The sequence below is a fragment of the Podarcis cretensis genome, assembly GCF_951804945.1.
Source record: "Podarcis cretensis genome assembly, chromosome: 9".
Taxonomy (NCBI): Eukaryota; Metazoa; Chordata; class Lepidosauria; order Squamata; family Lacertidae; genus Podarcis; species Podarcis cretensis.
In genome coordinates, this window is record NC_137178.1 from 56,001,326 (window position 1) to 56,021,201 (window position 19,876).

Here is a 19,876-nt window from a genome sequence, read left to right on the forward strand (position 1 = left end):
ATCTTTCGTGTCACATATATATATAACACCCCCTTAAAAACTGACTTTAAAAATATTCTCTTGGCAACTCTGTGAGGTGAGTTAGGTTGAGTGATGGGCCCAGTCCAATGTGGTTTGCTGGCTATTGTTTCCGGGGCGCCTGCACCAATCGTAAGCCATGCCTTGGTTTTTGAACATTTCGGAAGTTGAACGGGCTTCCAGAACGGATTGTGTTCGAGAACCAAGGTTCCACTGTAGTTGTTGTTGAAGTTGCCTATGGAAAAAGGCTGGTTGTTGTTGTTTAGTCATTTAGTCGTGTCCGACTCTTTGTGACCCCGTGGACCAGAGCATGCCAGGCACCCCTATCCTCCACCGCCTCCCGCAGCTTGGTCAAACTCATGCTGGTAGCCTCTAGAACACCATCCAACCATCTCATCCTCTGTCGTCCCCTTCTCCTTGTTCCCTCAATCTTTCCCAACATCAGGGTCTTTTCCAGGGATTATTCTCTTCTCATGAGGTGGCCAAAGTTATTGGAGCCTCAGCTTCAGGATCTGTCCTTCCAGTGAGCACTCAGGGCTGATTTCCTTAAGAATGGATAGGTTAGATCTTCTTGCAGTCCATGGGACTCTCAAGAGTCTCCTCCAACACCATAATTCAAAAGCATCAATTCTTCGGTGGTCAGCCTTCTTTATTGTCCAGCTCTCAGCCTCTCTAAATATTAGGGAGATATTGCAATACCAGGAGCTCCCCAGGATCTGCCATCGGTTCGTAACACACACACCCCATTGTAGCTATGGTAATGGAGCTATTCCACATGTGTTATTGAGTGTATGAATTGGCTCTATGACCTTTATGACTCGGCAGAAATTTAAAACCTAGTCCTATCCAACATGCTACTCAATATACCGCACTTAAGGTCAAAATATGTTGCATGCTTAATTACAGCTATGGAGGTGGGGGGTTTTTTTGGGGGGAGGGGGTTCGAAACACACAGGGAGAGGAGGTTTTTTTCCTTTACTCCCTAACCAAAATCCTCCAAAGTCACCCCCTTGGGGTGCCAGTAGGAATTTTTTTTGGGGGGGTTGGGGTTGGGTTGAGGACAGAAGAGGGAAGAAGTCTTACCATCCCTGCATGCTGTTATTTTTGTCACAATCCCTCCCGCCCCAAGCAACTGTAATTGATTTAAGGAAGAAGTAGAGACATAGCATCATGCTACACGTTAAGTGTAACATGTAGTTTGGCCCCCAATCTTTGTTGATTGGGAGGGGTCTCTATTGATTGGGTTGATAAGATTCTGTAGAGAATCTGACCTTCTCTCTCTGCCTTATCATCTGCATTTAACTACCTTTGGATTTCTCGCTAGCTGGAGTGTTCATCTGACACCCTCTTAATCCATTGTACTTCTAAGTGCTGCTAAAGTTGCCGGTTAAATAAATTTGGTACTGCCCTATAATCCATGCAAACTTCATTTGCAGGCTGAGCCGATGGCATTGTCCCTAATGCTGAGAGAAACCAACTTTTTTCCAATAATTAATTAATTGAATTGTTCTTACCGTGGGTATCAAATGAGCACACTGTAAGCCAAATGGGGCTACACTGGTTTTGTTTGTTTTTTAAACTTTGTGGGCATTTACAAATCATAAGCAAACACTAATACATAAGCTGTCAGATTTAAACTATCTCTAGAAAAGAAAAGAAAAGAAAAGAATTCCCATAGCATCCCCTTCTAGGGAACATACACTGTTTGTGTGGCTTAACTGTGATAAGACATACACCGTAGCTGAACTCAGGTACCTGAACTTAGACCTCCCCAAGATGGCCAGAATTAATTTAACTCCCTTTGATTCAGAGCTGTAGCTTAGTAGGAGAGCGTATGCTTTGAATTCGAAAGGTCCCCGGTTCAATCGCTGACCTCGCCGGGTAGGGCAAGGAAAAAGAGCCACACAGCATCAGAGAGCATATCTTACAGATGTTCTCTTCCTGTGCAAATGCCAGAAGAGGAAGCTGGAAAGCTAGATTTCTTCCTCCTTTGTTAGCATGTAGGCATAATGCGAAGATAAAACCTTGAGGGACACATACCATTCTTCCATATTCAGTCAAAGAAAGACTGGATGAAAGAACAATAATTTGGATGTCTTTCTAGATAAGTCCTCTTAATTGTACATAAGACTAGCAAGGCTTAATAAAAGGTCAGTTTTCCTTCAGATTCACATCATGCATTTAAAACACTTTGCTTCCCCCCCCCCAAGAATTCTGGGAATTGTAGTTTGTTAAAGGTGCTGAGTATTGTCACTCTTAAGTGTAAAGTACAGTTCCCAGGGTTATTTATGGAATGCCATGTGCTTTAAATATATGGTGCTGATGTGACTATATCTCTTAGAGCTCATAATTGTTTATGTTTCTGGATTTCTAACAACCTGGCCTTGAAGGAGGAGCTGGAGAAAAAAATCAAGCTATATTAAAAGTCCTCCCTCACCTTCACAGTGAAGGTGGGAAGGCACTTTCTAAAACATTTCAGTGTAAGGGAGAGATTCTCATGATTTTGTGGCAAGAGGGATACTGTCCAGATGAAGCAGCAGACGATAAGTTTCTTTTCAGTTTTTTAAACCAACAGCAGATTTTTCTGCAGCTTTAACTTCTGGCAAGATTGTTCAGCCGAGCAACATCCATCTTCATTAGTAAACAGATGCACAGTGGGAATAACTACATCATGAAAAAACATCATTACCACGGAACTGAATGGAAAAGAAGATGGCTGCCCCCATTATCCTTTTTCAGCATAATGTCCGGAGTAATGGTACTATGTTGTGATGTAGCCTCAGGCATCTGTTTGCTAGTGAAGACTGATGCTGAAATTTTTGCCTTGTCCGAAAAGATTTAATCCCACCCCAAAATAAGATACTTCCTTTCCACACCTGATATATCAGGGACTGTCTTCATTGACACCCCCCCCCCCCCCGCTGTGGGAGCACCAAAAACAGCCTGGTTTAGCAGCCAAGAAATTTCAGTCATCAGCCATGAGGGAATACTTGAATCGTGTTTTGAAAAGAAGTTAAACTACAAAGCAAACTGATGCAGGCTTGTGCAACATGATTATTATTTTTTTAAAAACCAATGAAAGGAAATCTACGAAACACTAAACGCTAAATTTTATTTTTGGCAGGTGGTACCAGACCTTCTATTATTCCAGCAGTTTCCACTTTGGCTGTGAATAGTGGACAAGAGTTAAAGCTGTTGTGTAGTGATGGTGGACCTATGACCTGGGATTTTCGGAGTTCGGACCCATCAGGAAAGCCCCTCATTTCAAAAATGAAGGAGTTATACATAAGTAAAGCAGAAGCAAGCCACACAGGAACATATACATGTACAAACACAGAGAGATCGAACAACTCAATTTATGTTTTTGTTAAAGGTAAATATTATTGTTTTTTTCCCCTCCTTACCTGAAAACTTGGTTTGTGCTTCCATTTATATTGATCACATTGGTGCTTTTGATGGGATGTTTTCACACCCTAAGAAACCACTGTATCGGATGAACCCTTCAGATAACTGCTGCACCACAAGGTTGTCTGAACAGATGCTTAGGTGTGTACCAGTTAAACTATCACTGAAATTTAGGTGTAGGCTACTTGCTATCCATTATTCTAGGATGGGGCAGTCTTGATCTAAGACCACATTACCCTCAAACAACTGCTCCCAAGAAGCATTCCGGAGATGGATGTGGCATAAAACCTTTGTTTGCCTTTCTGGGAACTTAGGGCCATGTCAAAGGGCATATTGAAATGAACCTTTTAAGCTGCAATCCTAAACATGCTTTTTAGAGAGCATGTCCCATTGAACATGGCGGGATTTCTGAGCAAATGTGCTTGGGATTGTGGTGCATGTATACTAATTCAGGGCATCTGCCTATCACAGGCTTCCCCTTCCTATGAAACATGGGCATTCCTCCCCTCCACACACACACACACAAAATCCTCCCACATTTTTACATTAAAAAATGCAGACTTTTTGCTCTTGAGGCCTGCAAATAGACATGCTCAGTAGATAGACAATTTGAATTGTTGTGCTTCCTGGCAACCAGATGGGTGGCTGGATCTATGCCAGCAGGGAAAACGTGAGCTCAGATACTGGTTGGGAGCAGGTGGATCAGTTTTAGTTCCATCTTTCTCCACAGTTTTGTTTATGCTTGTTTGCTTACGACATTTGTATGCTGCCCTATAACATAAAGTTCTCTTGATGACCGAGTAAATAAGTAATGAAACAATGAAAATGCAAAATAAGTCAAGAAAATCAAAAGTTTCACAGCAAAGCAAAAACTCAGCCCACCTGCTAAGTTAAAACACAGATTTAAAAACAGAGAGGAACAGACAACATGAGGTGAATCAAAAAGTCTTCACCTGCTGACTGAAAGATAGTGACTGGCCCTGGGAAGGCTGTTCCACAACGAGGGTGCCACCACCAAAAAAGCCTTCTCCCTAGTAGTTATCCAACTCTCTTCATTCAGCGCTAATGCTGAGATCTGGGCCTCAAAAGAGGATTGTACGGTTTAGGTAGGTACGTATCTTCATAGGTACATAGTTGTGGAAAAGAAGAATAGATGTAGTTCAACTAACCATGTAGCGACCTGTATCAGGACTGGACAGTGAAGATCCACCTAGAGGCCAAGCTGTGGTCCTCAAGATGTTTCTGAACTGCAACTTCCAGCAGCCATAGTCAGCATGGCTAATAGTAAGGGATGGTGGGTGTCATTGTCTAGCAGCATCTGGAGGGCCACAGCTTAGCCATCCCTGAGCTGTAGGGTCAGAGAACTTACTTGTAGTATCACCTACCACAAGTAAATTATTGGATCCTGCAGTTGGGGGCCAGAGTCCTTTGCATCTCTCTTCATTATTCATTCCTGATCATGTGGCTACTGCTGTGTCTCCTCTCTTTCAGGATAATCAGGCACAGTTTTTTCTCATTGTCATTTGATGAGAAACCCCATAGTTTCTATGAAGAAGTATCTGCTCTGCCGATTTCCTTAAGTGAGCCACTTTAGGGATTTCTGTACACTTTGTTGACTAGATGTCAAAAGGAGCTGACTCCATTGACAAACATTGCAATGGAGGTAATGCCAAAAGGTACGGGAGTTCATCTCGGCAGTGAAATACCTGTGGTGGTTGATTCACACATGCGTATGATCTAGTAAGGTTGTAGCCATCAAGTGTTGAAGATGTACATCTGAACAAACACTGAGGTCCAGGTGGAAACTGCTGAACCCTTCCCAATAGTTTTAACCTCGGTATTTATAGGGTTTAAACCAAGGATCAACGCTGAAACTTGTTTTGAAGGCTAAAACTCAGTATATATGATAGTCATCAGAGGCACATCTGAGCAGCATGCTTTCCCCTTAGTACTGAGTAGCCCAAGGCTGTTGCCACAGAGCTAAAACTGGAAGCAGGACTGAACTTCCAGTAAAACTTGAGGTCCAGTAACACTATTTTGAAACATTGGTTTGGGGATTTGTTCTGGGCCAGACGGCTCCAGAAAGATCCCTTTGAGACAAAATTGTTCCTGTTGTTGATTGGAAAGATGCCCACGTAAACCCCAAACATCTTTAGAATATCATGAAATAAGGGGAGCTGAGGATCTGGAGTATGAGTTTCTAATGTGTTCTGGGCAGCTCTTCTGTGGTCCTTTATCTTACTAAAGGAATTTATGGAAGCACTGCCAAAAGCGAAGTGCATGTTTTCCCTAATTTTTATAATCTGCTTCTGGTAACACTTAAGGACTGGTTCACACATGTGTACAGATCACTAACTTCTTCATTAATTGATTTCCCAATAATCCTGAAGGGCAGTTGAATGTGTGAACTTCATGGGAAAACTTTGCTTCCGTGATGTGAGATGGTTCGAAACATCTGATTAGTGGTATTAGAACTATGATACTACATTCATATATGTAAGACAGGAAGTGATGAACAGAAATACATGTGAAGCAAGAAGCATTTTTAGTAGTGCATTTCTGGTACCATTCCCACCACTGTCTGCAAGACTTTCTGTGGTGCTTGGTTGTGTGTGCTCAGTTGAACAGAGAAATTCCTCTTCACCTATTGGTTGATGTCTTTGAATTACTTTTGGCCTTCAATTTGTTGATTTCTTCTGCTCTGTGAAGTTGCGCAGAAAGAAAATGTATCCATGCTGTCCATCTGTCACTGAGAGTTTATTTTCTTCGCAAAATGTTCTGTTTGTTATTTGGTGGTAGTCAGGGAGTATGGAGTGTCTGTCCTATTTTATTACATTTATATCCCATATTTATTCCATTGTGGAACCCAAATTGGCCTTTGGTTCCCATTAAGTCTCTCATCCAAGCTCTGACCAGACTAAGACCTGCTTAGCTTCAGCAAGGTGGTAAGTGTAGAGTGGCTGCTGCATCCCTGGGACAGATCATATGGGAAATTCTTCTGTTGGTGCTACATCTCTCTCTCACTGATATGTCCCATGTGTTTTCATCATGCAGATGCTACCAGTGTGATGCAGGTTCCATCCACAGATAGGAAATCAATAGCCACCCCACATTAGTAGCATAGAATCAAACTTTTCTCAGCGTTTTACCTCAAAAAGTACTCCCAAATGAACAAAGAACGCTTCCTGCATTAGGTGGCTTCCCTGTTTTCTGGAGGGGGCAGTTCTGCACATGCATATAGATGCATCGTAAAGCCTTTGATGGGAATAATGAATCCTGCTCATGCAAGCGCTGTGTGCCGATCAGAGTGGACTCAAGCCTGTGGATTGTGGTGGGAAGGGAGGAGTATGTCTGTTAAGGTGTTTTGAGGATTGCAGTAGATGGAATAAGCCTTTGCTACCAGTTAAAATAATTTTTATTAAAGTTCTATTCTGTTATGGAGGGATTTCCTAACACTTTCCATAGGAATTTCTGTTTGTGAATGAGGTGGAAAAAGCTATTCATGGTAATGTACTGAAGTGTGAATTTTACTGTGTGGGCTCCCATTTCATACTGAAATCTAAATAAACAAAAGGAAATTGTACTATGAAAGGAATTCTGACATTCTGTGATCTTATTTCCCCCATTAGGGCTTGCTAACACACAGTAGGATGAGCTGGAAAGCATAGCTAAAGTAATTCCATTCATTTAATTTGCTCTGTTCTCCTGGAAACTTAAAAATACCTCACCAGTTTCCAGAAGGAGACAATTTTAGTATTTCCTTTGGCCTCACAGTTTGCCAATAGTGAGCAACAACTAAGTCTGTTTCTGGCTAAAAACCCAATCTATCTATAGACTTAATTCAAAATCTCTCGTCATAATCAGAGCGTTATAAGACTTTAATTTTGCGGAAGTTCTTTCTGGATGCTTTTGGGAGATTTTTCTCATTTCCCCCAAATCTGTCTGGTCTTAAAGTTAGTAGCCCTTTGAAGACATCAGGACAAATTGAGCCAATTACAGTCAGCTTCTGATGTGTGGGTACCACATGTGACAGTAAGAGGCCCACTGTAACAGAGAACTGATTAGCCAATGACATCAAGATCTAAGACAGGCAGAGAGATCAGAGACCTATGAGATGTTTACAAGAGTAAAGAGGAAAGGATGAAGTGGGTAGTAAAAGACCCACCTTTTACTGGGGCCAGTGGTCAGGGATGATGGGCGTTGTTGTTCAGCAACATCTGGGGACCCAAGGTTGGGAAAGTCTAATCAGGAGAAATGTTCATGGAGGCTCTGAACCCACTCAGCTGACAACCCATTAGTTAATATCCTCATAATTTTCATTCTGTTGTTTTCAAGTCATGAATGTCTGAAGTATACTTGGAGATGAATTTATAAAGTTTTGGGGACAGTCCCAGCAAAAATAAGTCCCAGAGGAGTTTTTTCTTGTTTTTCAATTATGCAAGAAAGCATCATAATGATGATTAAAAATGGATAAGGGTTCTTTAGTACAGAATTCTTTAATTGCCTATATTTCAGAAAAAGGAGATTTCAATAGTTCCAAAAAATTCAGACTATGTGACTGCCTGAGTCTGTAGCTCTGCTTGTAAAAGGGCTAAGTCCACATTTTCACAAAAAAGTAGAATTACAGGGGACCACAAGACAATAGAATCCAACCCAGCACAAGACTATTCACTCAGTATATTCATCAATTCTCAATCTTCGGGTGAAATACATATACCTCCTATGTATCAAATGATGGGAGCAAACAACACTGGGTGGCTATTGTTTTTATGCACTGCATGTGAAATTCCCATTGGCACCTGGCATGCTATTGTTTGCTTGAAATTGAATCCTCTTAGCCTAAATCAAGGTGCACAACAAGCAGAAAAGATGCCTTACTCAAAAAGGTTGGCTCCAAATTTGATCAGAGTGGTATCCAACATTAGTCACGGAGTACAGTAGACACTTCCTTTCTGCTGAGATCAGACAAGCTCCCTCCCTGCTGCACTTCAGGTACCATCTGAATACTTTTTAAAGTTCCAGCAGGTATTTTAAACAAGCTTTCCTGTTGTTATGGTTAATTTTAACCAATTTTATCTATTCTGTTTATTTTTTTACCTCATTGTACACCACTTGGAAAACTCGATATTACGAGGTATATTTATTTACAGAAATATTTATATATGCCAGTGTATCAAGATATATCACTGCAGTTTACAACAATTAAAAAATAAATAAAACCAAACAATAAAATCATAAACAGCATAAATTGTTGGAGGGTGGGACATACTTGTGTTTTTACTGTGTTTTCAATATTTTGTTGGGAGCCGCTCAGAGTGGCTGGGTTAACCCAGTCAGATGGGGGCGTATAAATTATAAAAGAAGAAGAAGAAGAAGAAGAGGAGGAGGAGGAGGAGGAGTAATTGTTATCATCATCATTATTTAATATATAGTCTTCAGGAAAAATGTTTTTGTTTTCATTTCAGATCCAGCGGTCCTGTTCTTTCATGAGCCTGTCACATATGCGATGGAAGATAGTGATGCTCTCATTCAGTGTCCAGTGACAGATCCAGACATTTCAAGTTTCACTTTGAAAAGGTGTCACGGGAAACCTCTGCCTGGGAATATGGAGTTAGTTCCTGATCTTCAGAAAGGAATTACCATAAAAAATGTACAGAGATCATATTCTGGTTGTTACCAGTGTGTGGCGTACCAAAATGGAGAGGAGAAGGTGTCAGAATTTATCACACTAGTTGTGAGGGCAGGTAATTCCTCTTTACTGGAATATCTAGTAAAACCATATTGATGACTGCTATTATTGTGTACAAACTTCTTCCTGCAGCTCAGGCAGCCATTATAGTTGGTATACCTTTATATAAGATTGCATGTTAACAAGGGTAAAATAATTAGATAATTATTTCTTTCAGATGGTACACTCAGCTTCCACCAGTGGATGGAAAGGCTTTTGGGTTGTAACCTTATAAAATGGTCATGGAATGAGTTTCCTGATTATGCTTCAGTCTTTGCAGGATTAAATGTTATGTGTGCTTATCTGTGCATGCTATATAGTGCCTATAAATGTTTTCATACTTTAACTAAGAGATGTACTTGGCATGAAAGAACAATTCAAATACATTACAGAAATTTAAAATACCTCTAGGAGGTCTAATATTTTATTAGGAGGTTAATAACTTTTGATTTTTTTTCCTCCTCTCTCTTGGAGGCACTGCATGTAATGAAAAACAATGCACATCTAAATTGTTTTCCAGTTCACAAATCCCTTCCAGCCATCTCCTTATCCAAAACCAACCAACTTCTCAAAGAAGGTGAAGAATTTGAAGTTACATGCACAATCAAGGATGTAGATAGCACTCTGCAAGCTAATTGGATTTTTCAAGGCAGCGCGGTGAGTTCATTATACCCCATCAGTCTTAACTAATGTACTTGAAAGAACAATCTTAAAAACACACCACAGGATCGCATTGGGGGTGCGTTCTTCATTAGTTATGACAAAACAGTATTCCTGAGAAGTGTCGTTACCCAGAGCAGTAGCCTTGACAAGTCTCAAATAAGATACCTTAGTGGATTCCTAGCCTTTCAGTGGATTTTTACCCTTTCTGCCACACATGGCATGACAACAACCTACCTGGAATTGCATGATCTGTCTCTTTCCTTCTGACTGACAGCAGCTACTGGGCGCTACTCACAAAAATTCTCATCTGCTTCTTAGGAAGTCATTCTCTCCCAGTAGGTACCATAGGCCCTCTTGCAACTTCAGATTTCATTATTGCTTTATCCTTCTTCCTCCCTGCTTTAATACTACTTGCTTTGTTTTGTGCCTTCTGGTCATCCCTGCGTTTCCATATTTTCAACCCTGCTGTCATTCATTCTTTTTGTTTTATTATTATCTAAAGACCCAGTTTTGATATAAGCCCATGTCTCTGAGTGCATTTGAAGTCACAAGTGCAGAATTGCTAAAAAAAACCACACACCCTGCCAGACCTCACAGGGACTTCCATTTTCAAGGGGTAAATACATGTTACATGTTAATACATGAAAGGAACCTAACACAAACATACTTTTGTTAAGGTAAAGCAGGCTAGACTCTGAAGCTCCTTTGCTTTTTGAAATTATTGCACTGGGAACTTCTTAAATGTGTCTGTATGCTAGTTAGCATCCCAGGAACCAGTTTATAGAGGGGAAACTATTCAGCGGCTGCCTAGGAAGCAGGTTTCAAGGGCAGGTCTGAATCATGTAGCCAGTCCGTAAGGCAAGGAGGAATGAGAGTTCAGGGAGAGGAAGCGCAATGGCTTTAGGAATCGAGGCAGTGGTTGAGAAAGCTCCAAACTCATATTCACAGGTTGCTGCAGGTTCCTGAGGCTGGTAGTGCTTCTGTGAATTGCTGGCATAGGTGAGAAGCTGATCCAGTAGTTATCCCCTATCAGGGCCCTGTTATTCATGAGCAAGAACCAGTTCCCAGGAGTGGAACCCAGCAAAGTTCAAATGCATAGAGGTTCCCAGCCAAGAACTTTTTGAAGTCAAGCAAAGACTGCAGGCTGCTGTTGAATGTGGTCATGACTTTACCAAAGAGCAACAACGCAGAAAAGTAGGTCAGGCTTTAATTTGAGAAAGCCAGACACATGAGAGAAGCCTGAATATCTAAAGCAGCACTACTACCGCATGAAAGGCCTGGATGTCAAGTCACAATGCTTCTGAAGTTCACAGTTCTTTGGCAAGGAATCACTGATCTCCATGATTCATAATCTGAATCTCAGCTTCCTCAATCCTTCTCTCTCTCTCTCTCTCTCTCTCTCTCTCTCTCTCTCACACACACACACACACACACACACACATTCATTCACTCACTCCCCCTGGGACCCACTTGCCTACGGCTGTTCCTTTTGTTCTGCTGCTACTGTTACCTGGCTGTGGTGGTGTTTATTTCTATTCTATTTTTAAAATTTCCAAACTGCCCTTCACCTAAAGACCACAGGGGTGGTTTACAATATAAAAACATGAAAATACATACAGTGGTACCTCTGGATACAAATGGGATCCGTTCCGGAGCCCCGTTCGCATCCTGAAGCAAACGCAACCTGCGTCTGCGCAGGTCGCGTTTCGCCGCTTCCACGCATGCGCATGATGTCATTTTGGCCGTCTGCGCATGCCCGAGCGGCGAAACCCGGAAGTAATGCGTTCTGTTACTTCCGGGTCGCCACGGAGGCAACCCGAAAGCGCTCAACCTGAAGCAACTTCAACCTGAGGTATGATTGTAATGTTGTAAAAAACAACAGCAACAATTCCCCCTTCATAGTAGAAGAGTTGGCCTGTGTAACAAAGACCCAAATGCCAGGGGACAATAGAGCTACCTATAGCTCAAGCAGCGGCCAGCTAAAAATATATGGTGGGATTGAGGCTAATGGGGATTCATAGCAGGAATTGGAACCCCATAATGCTCCTAATAACAGTTGTTGAGTGTGTCTAATGAAGGTCGAAAAAAGCTCTTTGGGGCTTAAAAATTACTGACCTGTTTTCTGATTTTTAAGGAGATGTTGCTTTGTTAACTGAGCCCACTTCCAATTTGAGCTTGGTCATCATGAGTAAGAAGTCGATGAGCAACAAGTAGGCCAGAGTCAGTAAAACAAGCAGGCCAGGAAGAGTCATCCAAGGGATTTGGTCCCAGTGCTGCTAGGCCCCTTACCTATGTGGAATTGATTTTTATTTTATTTTGGGTAACACCCACTCTGCTCTGAATCACTGGTAGTGGCATATCTTGTAATTTAAGCATGCATGGAAAACTTCTTAGAAGGTTACGTCTAACCTTGCTGAGTACAATCCCACGGTTAATTGTCAACTGTTAATGGCAGTGATTAGAATATATAATCAGTGATTCATGTGTACCCAGAAAAGGACTAGGGCAGCACTGTAATGCTAGATAAATCGCACAGCCTCGGGGGGGGGGGAATACGTCCTGGGTAATCTGTCCCTGGAGCCCATTCTCAGCAGAGCTGCTGACTCTTAAGTGCTTATCTGTTGGCAAATCGCAACTCACCCACTCCAAGGGTGAATTGAGCCTCAGCAGCATGCGGTCAAATATGGGACCTGCAGATGGGAGATCTGGGACAGTTCCAAGAGCATTATAAATTTTTCATACAAAAGCTTGTTTTCGTATGTACTCGGATTCATATTCTTTAGTTTTGTTTGTTCATTCTATTTCCCCTCCCCACATTTGCATGAAATAAAAGCTACTGAAATATTGGGGAAGGGTTGATTCTTTCAGCCCTATTTTTAAGAAATAGTGTTAGAGGAGTCAGTCAGCTAAATTTGGATACAGATAGGTAGCCGTGTTGGTCTGCCATAGTCAAAACAAAATAAAAAAATTCCTTCCAGTAGCACCTTAAAGACCAACTAAGTTAGTTCTTGGTATGAGCTTTCGTGTGCATGCACACTTCTTCAGATACACACTTCTTCAGATCAGTGCATGAAGAAGTGTGCATGCACACGAAAGCTCATACCAAGAACTAACTTAGTTGGTCTTTAAGGAGCTACTGGAAGGAATTTTTTTATTTTGTTTTGAGCTAAATTTGGAATGAGAGATGGAAGAGTATTGGCATTTAGCTGTGGAGTGGTAACACCGATTCCCTGCTAAATGTGGTTAGGAAACCAGGAGCTGGTCTCAAAAATGGATGCTCCCTCCCTTGGCCAGAACATGCATTCTCTGCTGCTACAGTGATGGTTAATCAAGCAGTTCATTGGTGCCCAATTCTGACCCTGGTTACTGCCAACCAGTGGCCGGTGGACCAGAATTACATGATCAAAAATTTCAATTGTTGGAGATCCACGTTTCCCTGATGTGGAATTTTGCCAGGCCAAGACTGAAATCCCTCCAGTGCTACCTCAGTGGTGATGAAAGAACCACTGTAATGTCTCTGGACCACGTGGGAGGAGACATTGATACGGCAACTTACCAAAGCAGTGTTTCTGGGAACTGGGGCTATGTCATCTCAGTGCTGAGAAAGAGCGGTGTTGTAGGCTCCACCCCTACCGCATGACCCATGTTCCCCTAGTGTATTGAAGCAACATTGCAAAAAGACAAGCTTTTGTAATGCCTTTCATGCTGCTGAGGTAAGACTGGGAAGAGTCTACAGAGTCTCTAATTAGAAGGCAGACTACCAAGAATGTAGGAGTGGATCTGAAGAAAGGAAATAAGAAAAGGGGGGAAAGGGTGGGGGGGGGAGTGAGTTCAGCTTTTTTTAAAGAGAGCTCTGAGAACGTAGTTGTTTTGTATGGAGAGGTTCCAGTGACAGGTTTGTCATGATGGCTTATTATTCTGGTTTTAAGTTATGAATATTAATATGGCAAAGTTATAATTACATCTATTTTTAATTTATCTAGGAAAGATGCTGTATACACTGTATCTTGGATGTTAATTTTTTTCCTCTCCCCCTTGCCGACAGACTGTTACAGGGAGAAGCAGGAATACGGGCGCTTATGGATATGAAAAGAAATTAAAGCTGAACATCAGTTCAGTGGGAGTTAATGATTCTGGAGCATTTGTGTGCCAAGGAAGGAACACTTTTGGAACAATCAATTCCACTATAACCTTGAAAGTACTAGGTAAATAGTAATACTGCAGATATATAAGATGTCTGTGCCATGGGGAGAATATAACATACAGACTGAAATGGTTGGAAATATATAGATATATATAATACTATATTATGTTATGCCCAATAGCAAGTTTTGCAATGTGTGTACATTACAGTGTGAAAACAGGTGCACTAGCATGTGGATACAGAAAGTCCTGCTCCTGGTCAACAAAAGAGAGCACCCTTGGGTTTCCCTATGTGGTTACCACCCCTTTAAGAAGCCACTAGGATGTCCTTTGTGTGTACACTCAGCTGGCACAATACAAATAATGTGATGGCATGGTTGATCGTATAGACCCTTCTCACAGGATCAGTACCTTCCTGACAGAAGGATGCTAATCCATAGGAAAGGCCCATTCAGTTGACCCTGGATGACTCACATGCATACATGCATGCACACCCCTTCATTGTGGAACTGCGGACCTGTGTGAGCTGTTCTTGTTTATCTTGCCATTGCAACCTGGCTCCCTGACCTCATAAGAATGTCTTATGGGGGTGCACTTGTTCTGCAAGATGCAAAGTGTGAACTGGGCCTAAGACACAACTTGTGAGTGTAGGAAGTGTTTCTGTCCTTCAGCAAGAGTACTGCTGCTTTCAAAGGAGAAACTAGCCACAGAGACCCTTAGCGGTGCCCTAATTAAGAACTAGGACATTCACAAGCATATTATGCATGTGTATTGTAGGAATGCAGCACCCTCAGTCATTGTACAGTCTGATTTCTCCTAAGTCATAGCCTCTATGCTATTTTTAAGTAAGGTATTCTAGCTTCGGTAGTTTTGGGCCCCATGCCTGCCTATGCAGGTTAAGAAGAAGCATTACACAGAAGTGACTCAACAGTTGGGGCAGAGCTGCTATGTTGCTTGCCAGCAGATGGGTCCTTGTTGCTCACCGGGACTGGACAAGGAGGTTGGTGCAGTGAAAATGCACCAGTGGAACCAATTTGGTGCTCCTGCCAGTGCATGTGCACCACACCAGCTTTCCCACCACTTCACTTCTCTCTCTCCCAGTAGGCAACAGTGACCCACCTCCCAGTAAGCTAGCATAGCTACTTTTGGCATTACATGCTGCAACAGCCTGCGATCCACAAACCCAGGTATTCTAATTTTTCCACATCTCCTTGAAGTCAGAGGGATTGTTTCTGGAAATTATGGATTTCATCCATTATCTTTTCATCCATCTTTCCCCTGACCTTTACTTTATCTGTTAGTTAGTCAACCTCAGCCAGTTTGTCAGTCAGTCCTCAGTCAACATGAAAAACATCTATGGCCTTATGCCATCTATGTGCTGTAAATGGGTTTGGCACTGCAAAGGTATATGGCTGTGATCCAGTAATGCATTCCTACTCACACAAAGCTTCATTTGCCATAGATGACCAAGTAGCTTCGTGTAAACCATTTTTTGAATTTCACACTGCAGTAGGCTCTCCTGTAGTATACCGACCTGATTCATGCATAACACTTAAGTCAAAACATGACTTGGTGTGATTGAGAGAACATGGAGGTTCCTGAACCAAACATCATGGATGTAGCACCTCTCCCATGGTCTTGCTGCTGATGCGGTACCCAGGACAAACTCATGGTTTGGCTTAACATTATGTCTAAACCTGGGTTCACGGTTTGTCTTGCTCCAGGATCCGAGCTATAACCAAGGTTTTTTCACCTTATACATGAACTACGCTACTATGTCAGAGTATAGAATTGTAACCATGTTGCATCTTTATGTAAAGTTCACTGAGTAACATTACAGAATGGGGGATTGATTGATTGATTGATTGATTGATTGATTGACTGATTGGTTGCATTTATAAATCTCCTCTCCACCAAAGGCAACACACAATAAAATAGTTATGTACCGGCCTTTGCATGTTATATAGTTAGGCTGAAATTCTGTACACGCTTACCTGAGAGTACGTCCCATTGAACTCAGTGTGACTTTTTGTCTGAAAGGGTTTTCACAAAGAGTATGCAGTGGCTGGACTTGGTAGCAATTTTTGAAAGGCTAACCTGGTGAAATGGGCACTGCAGCGGAGACGATCCAATTTCTATACATTAGCAGATTTTTCTACTCTACAAATGGAAAACGCAGGAAACAAGTTTCCATCTGGTAATGGACCATATGATAGAGAAGCTGCTCCCCAAAGTGTGCTGGAGTGTGCCCAAAAAGTACATTTTAGCATGAAAGGTTTGATTTCCAGCGCCCGCTAAAAAGCCTGATCCATTGTGTCTCATGAACTCTAGATGAGTTCTGCCAAGCAGCCACCAAAGGTGCTTACATTGCCCTGTTTATTAACATACTTTCCTGAAAAGCAGCCCAGAGTGTGGGATTGCAGTGACATGTAGTACTTTTTAAATATTAAAATTACCATAAGTGCTAAACTGATTAGGAGCATATTCATGTACTGTAATTAGCAGGAGTATTCTGAACATGTCTTTATCCGTAATTGGCGAAAAGGGTGGGTACCCCCCCTCCTCCACCACCACCACCACCACTCTGCTTCGTAGACCTTTTAATTTCACACACAAAATGAATAAAACCTAGCTGTTACATTGCAGCATCTCTTGATTCTGTGGATATTCCACTGGACTGAATTCATTATCAGCTGCAAACACTTGTGTGCACTGTCCCAGAAATAGGATGGGAACATGGCACACTTGGGCAAAAAGAGATTTATTGATTGCTGGATGCAATGCAAGTTGTTTATAAGTTCTCACTTATAAAGTCCTATTGGCCCAAGAGCATCTTATTTTATTTAAAGCATTTATAACCCGCTTTACATTTTCTGGGGGGGGGGGGAATCAAAGCAGATCATGACATCAAATTAAAAACATCAAATAGAATATTACAAAATATCAGCATAAAACATGACGAATGAAACTCAGATACTGAGTACAATTAAGTTCCATATTTAAAGCGGTGGAATAAACAAAAATAAAATATTCTCCTAAACATAAAAATACATGGAAAAATAAAATACAAATGTACAATTAAAGTTTGACATATAAAGCAACATTAATGGCAAAACAAGATAACTGTTTCAATAAGCTTTCTGTTTATTTGTACTATTGCACAGCCCATTTTACCGATGACTCTTTCATGTTAGTGTTGTAGATGCATTTATTGTTTACTGTTTTATATTTGCGTTGGTTGCATTCTTATGACATTTTGTGCTGTGGGCTACCTTGAGATCTTGTAGATTTTTCAAGGGGTAGGTTATAAATTAAATCTAAGAAATGCATAAGTAAATAAATAAATAAATAATGTCCCGTGGACATTCGCGTCCCACTCAGTGGCTACATCTAGGCCTGTCATGCAAAATGCCTGTACAGAAGTTCAGGATCCCTTTGTGAACCTTAGAGTTATTGTTCACCTCACTCAATAAAATGTCATTGACGCTCAGTCTTGCATTTAGCTGATAAGACCTGCTTTTCCACAGGTTGCAATTTCTGCCATACTTGTCAGTAAAGTTTGCTTATTCTCTGCTGACCTTGGTTTAATTATACACGGTTTTAAAGAAACCCAGATAATTATTTTTACTTTTATCATTCCGTATGACAACCACCAGGTAAAGGATATGTCAGTTTATCAACTTCAGCAAACACAACAGTAAATGTAAATGATGGAGAAAATCTGGATTTAATCGTGTCGTATGAGGCATATCCAAAGCCAGAAGAAGAAGTATGGATGTATATGAATGAAACCTTGCAAAATTCATCCGATCATTATGTGCGGGTCACAAACATAGACAAAAACAGGTAATGTAATACATTGCAAAGAAGCATGCTTTGACAAAGCTGCTGGGATCTACCCCTTTTCTGGGGAGGGAAGAGCACCCTAAATCTTTCTGACAATTCCCAGCCGCCTTTCGATATGATGTACAGAAAGGTATGTTTCGGGGATTTCCTACTTAGCTTACTGACCGATGACCACTAAACCCAATGATCAAACCCAGGCTAGGCTTGTTTGCTGGACTTCTACTGCTTCCTCAGCTTTCTGGACCCTCTTCCTCCATTGGTCTTAACCAGGGGTCAGCAAACTTTTTCAGCAGGGGGCCGGTTCACTGTCCCTTAGACCTTGTGGGGGGCCGGACTATATTCTGAAAAAAAAATATGAACGAATTCCTGTACCCCACTAATAACCCAGAGATGCATTTTAATAAAAGCACACATTCTATTCATGTAAAAACACCAGGCAGGCCCCACAAATAATCCAGAGATGCATTTTAAATAAAAGGACACATTCTACTCATGTAAAAACACACTGATTCCCAGACCGTCCGTGGGCCAGATTTAGAAGGCGATTGGGCCGGATTTGGCCCCCGGGCCTTAGGTTGCCGATCCATGGTCTTAACCATGGTAGGCAGCTGCTGCAGCAGTAGGAAAGCCAGTCAAGTCATCGTGCTGTTGCTGCCGCCACGTCTATCCTTCCACAATGCTTCTGGGGCCCCAACAGAGCATTTATCTGGACCAATGTCACATCAGGACCACAGAAGCAATGTGTGTGTGGAGTTGGTTTAAAATGTTCCCAGTCACAACCACTTAGGCTCTGGTGCTCAGTGGCTGGTAAGTTTCCCTTGCCTCGCCTTGAGACAACTGCAGGGCCTGGATTGCAGCAGATGGCCTTTGGGGTTAGTGGCAGGCCCTCAGGGCTTGGACAGTTAGCAGCTGTGCCAACCTCTGATGCTGGACAGAGTAAGTGAGCTGTCATACTGCCATTATTGCCTGAAGATTCCAAGCAGCAACTCTCTTCCAGAGTTGGGGAGACACAGCCTTCTGCTTAAGGACACACTTTTGACAACTCCCATCAGCCATAAGGCGTACGTACCAGAGCTGAGAGAGAAAAAGCGATTTGCCATAGCTAGGTTGATGGGTACAAGCCTACATTTACCTCAGGAAACGCTTGAAATGATGGTGAAAATGCTGCCCTGGCCTCCTTTGGGAGGAAGCATGGGATATAAATTTAATTAAATCAATCAATAAATTAGAGGGCAAGGTGGGTGTTACTAGATGTGTTTCTGTCCCATCTTGGATCCAGAGAGTGCTTACAGTGTGATCCTACATGTTTGAAGGGATGCGGGTGGCACTGTGGTCTAAACCACTGAGCCTCTTGGGCTTGCTGATCGAAAGGTCAATGGTTGGAACTCACACAACAGGGTGAGCTCCCGTTGCTCTGTCCCAGCTCCTGCCAAGCTAGCAGTTCGAAAGCATACCAGCGCGAGTAAATAGGTACTGCTGTGGCGGGAAGGTAAGCAGCATTTCAGTGCACTCGCACTCGTCATGGTGTCCTGTTCCACAGAATCTGTTTAATCATGCTAGCCACATGATCCGGAAAGCTGTCTGTGGACAAACACCGGCTCCCTCAGCCTAAAAAGTGGGATGAGCACCACACCCCATAGTCAACTTTGACTGGACTTAGCCGTCCAGGGGTCCTTTACCTTTACATAAGTTTATGAAGTAAGTATTAGTGTGTTCAGTGAGGCTTGCTACCAGGTAAATGCACTTTGGATATCAATCTTAGTGTCATCTTAGCTACCCAACATCTCTTGGAAAAGTTAGTCTGAGAAACAACAACTGTTGATATAAAGTGACTATTTGAAGACCGCCCAGTGAGCTCCATCTTGAATAGGATGCAAAATTCACATAGCCATGCAGTATGAAACTGTCTGGCACTGAGATTTGCACATGCATCTGTACCAGAGTGCAGAAGCGATGGTCTTCTGATTCAGGATCCTTCAAGCAGCCTTCTGTTGCCTTTGGCAACATAGCAAAGTGTGGTTGTCCAAAAGGAACAAGCAGACCGGATTGGTGTCCTTGGTGGTTTTAAGATCC

At 42.1% G+C, this 19,876-nt stretch overlaps 1 protein-coding gene across 2 annotated transcripts in view; it reads left to right on the forward strand.

Moving 5' to 3' along the window:
- Positions 1-19,876, forward strand: part of KIT (KIT proto-oncogene, receptor tyrosine kinase) — a 78,326-nt gene that overhangs the window by 28,723 nt on the left and 29,727 nt on the right. The window contains exons 2-6 of one of the 2 annotated variants that reach the window (XM_079990001.1): positions 3,143-3,391; positions 8,889-9,167; positions 9,672-9,808; positions 13,860-14,019; positions 17,614-17,803. In XM_079990001.1, coding sequence (XP_079846127.1) covers positions 3,143-3,391; positions 8,889-9,167; positions 9,672-9,808; positions 13,860-14,019; positions 17,614-17,803 — 1,015 coding nt within the window. The remainder of the gene's footprint in view (positions 1-3,142; positions 3,392-8,888; positions 9,168-9,671; positions 9,809-13,859; positions 14,020-17,613; positions 17,804-19,876) is intronic. The other variant, XM_079990002.1, reaches the window with a different exon arrangement.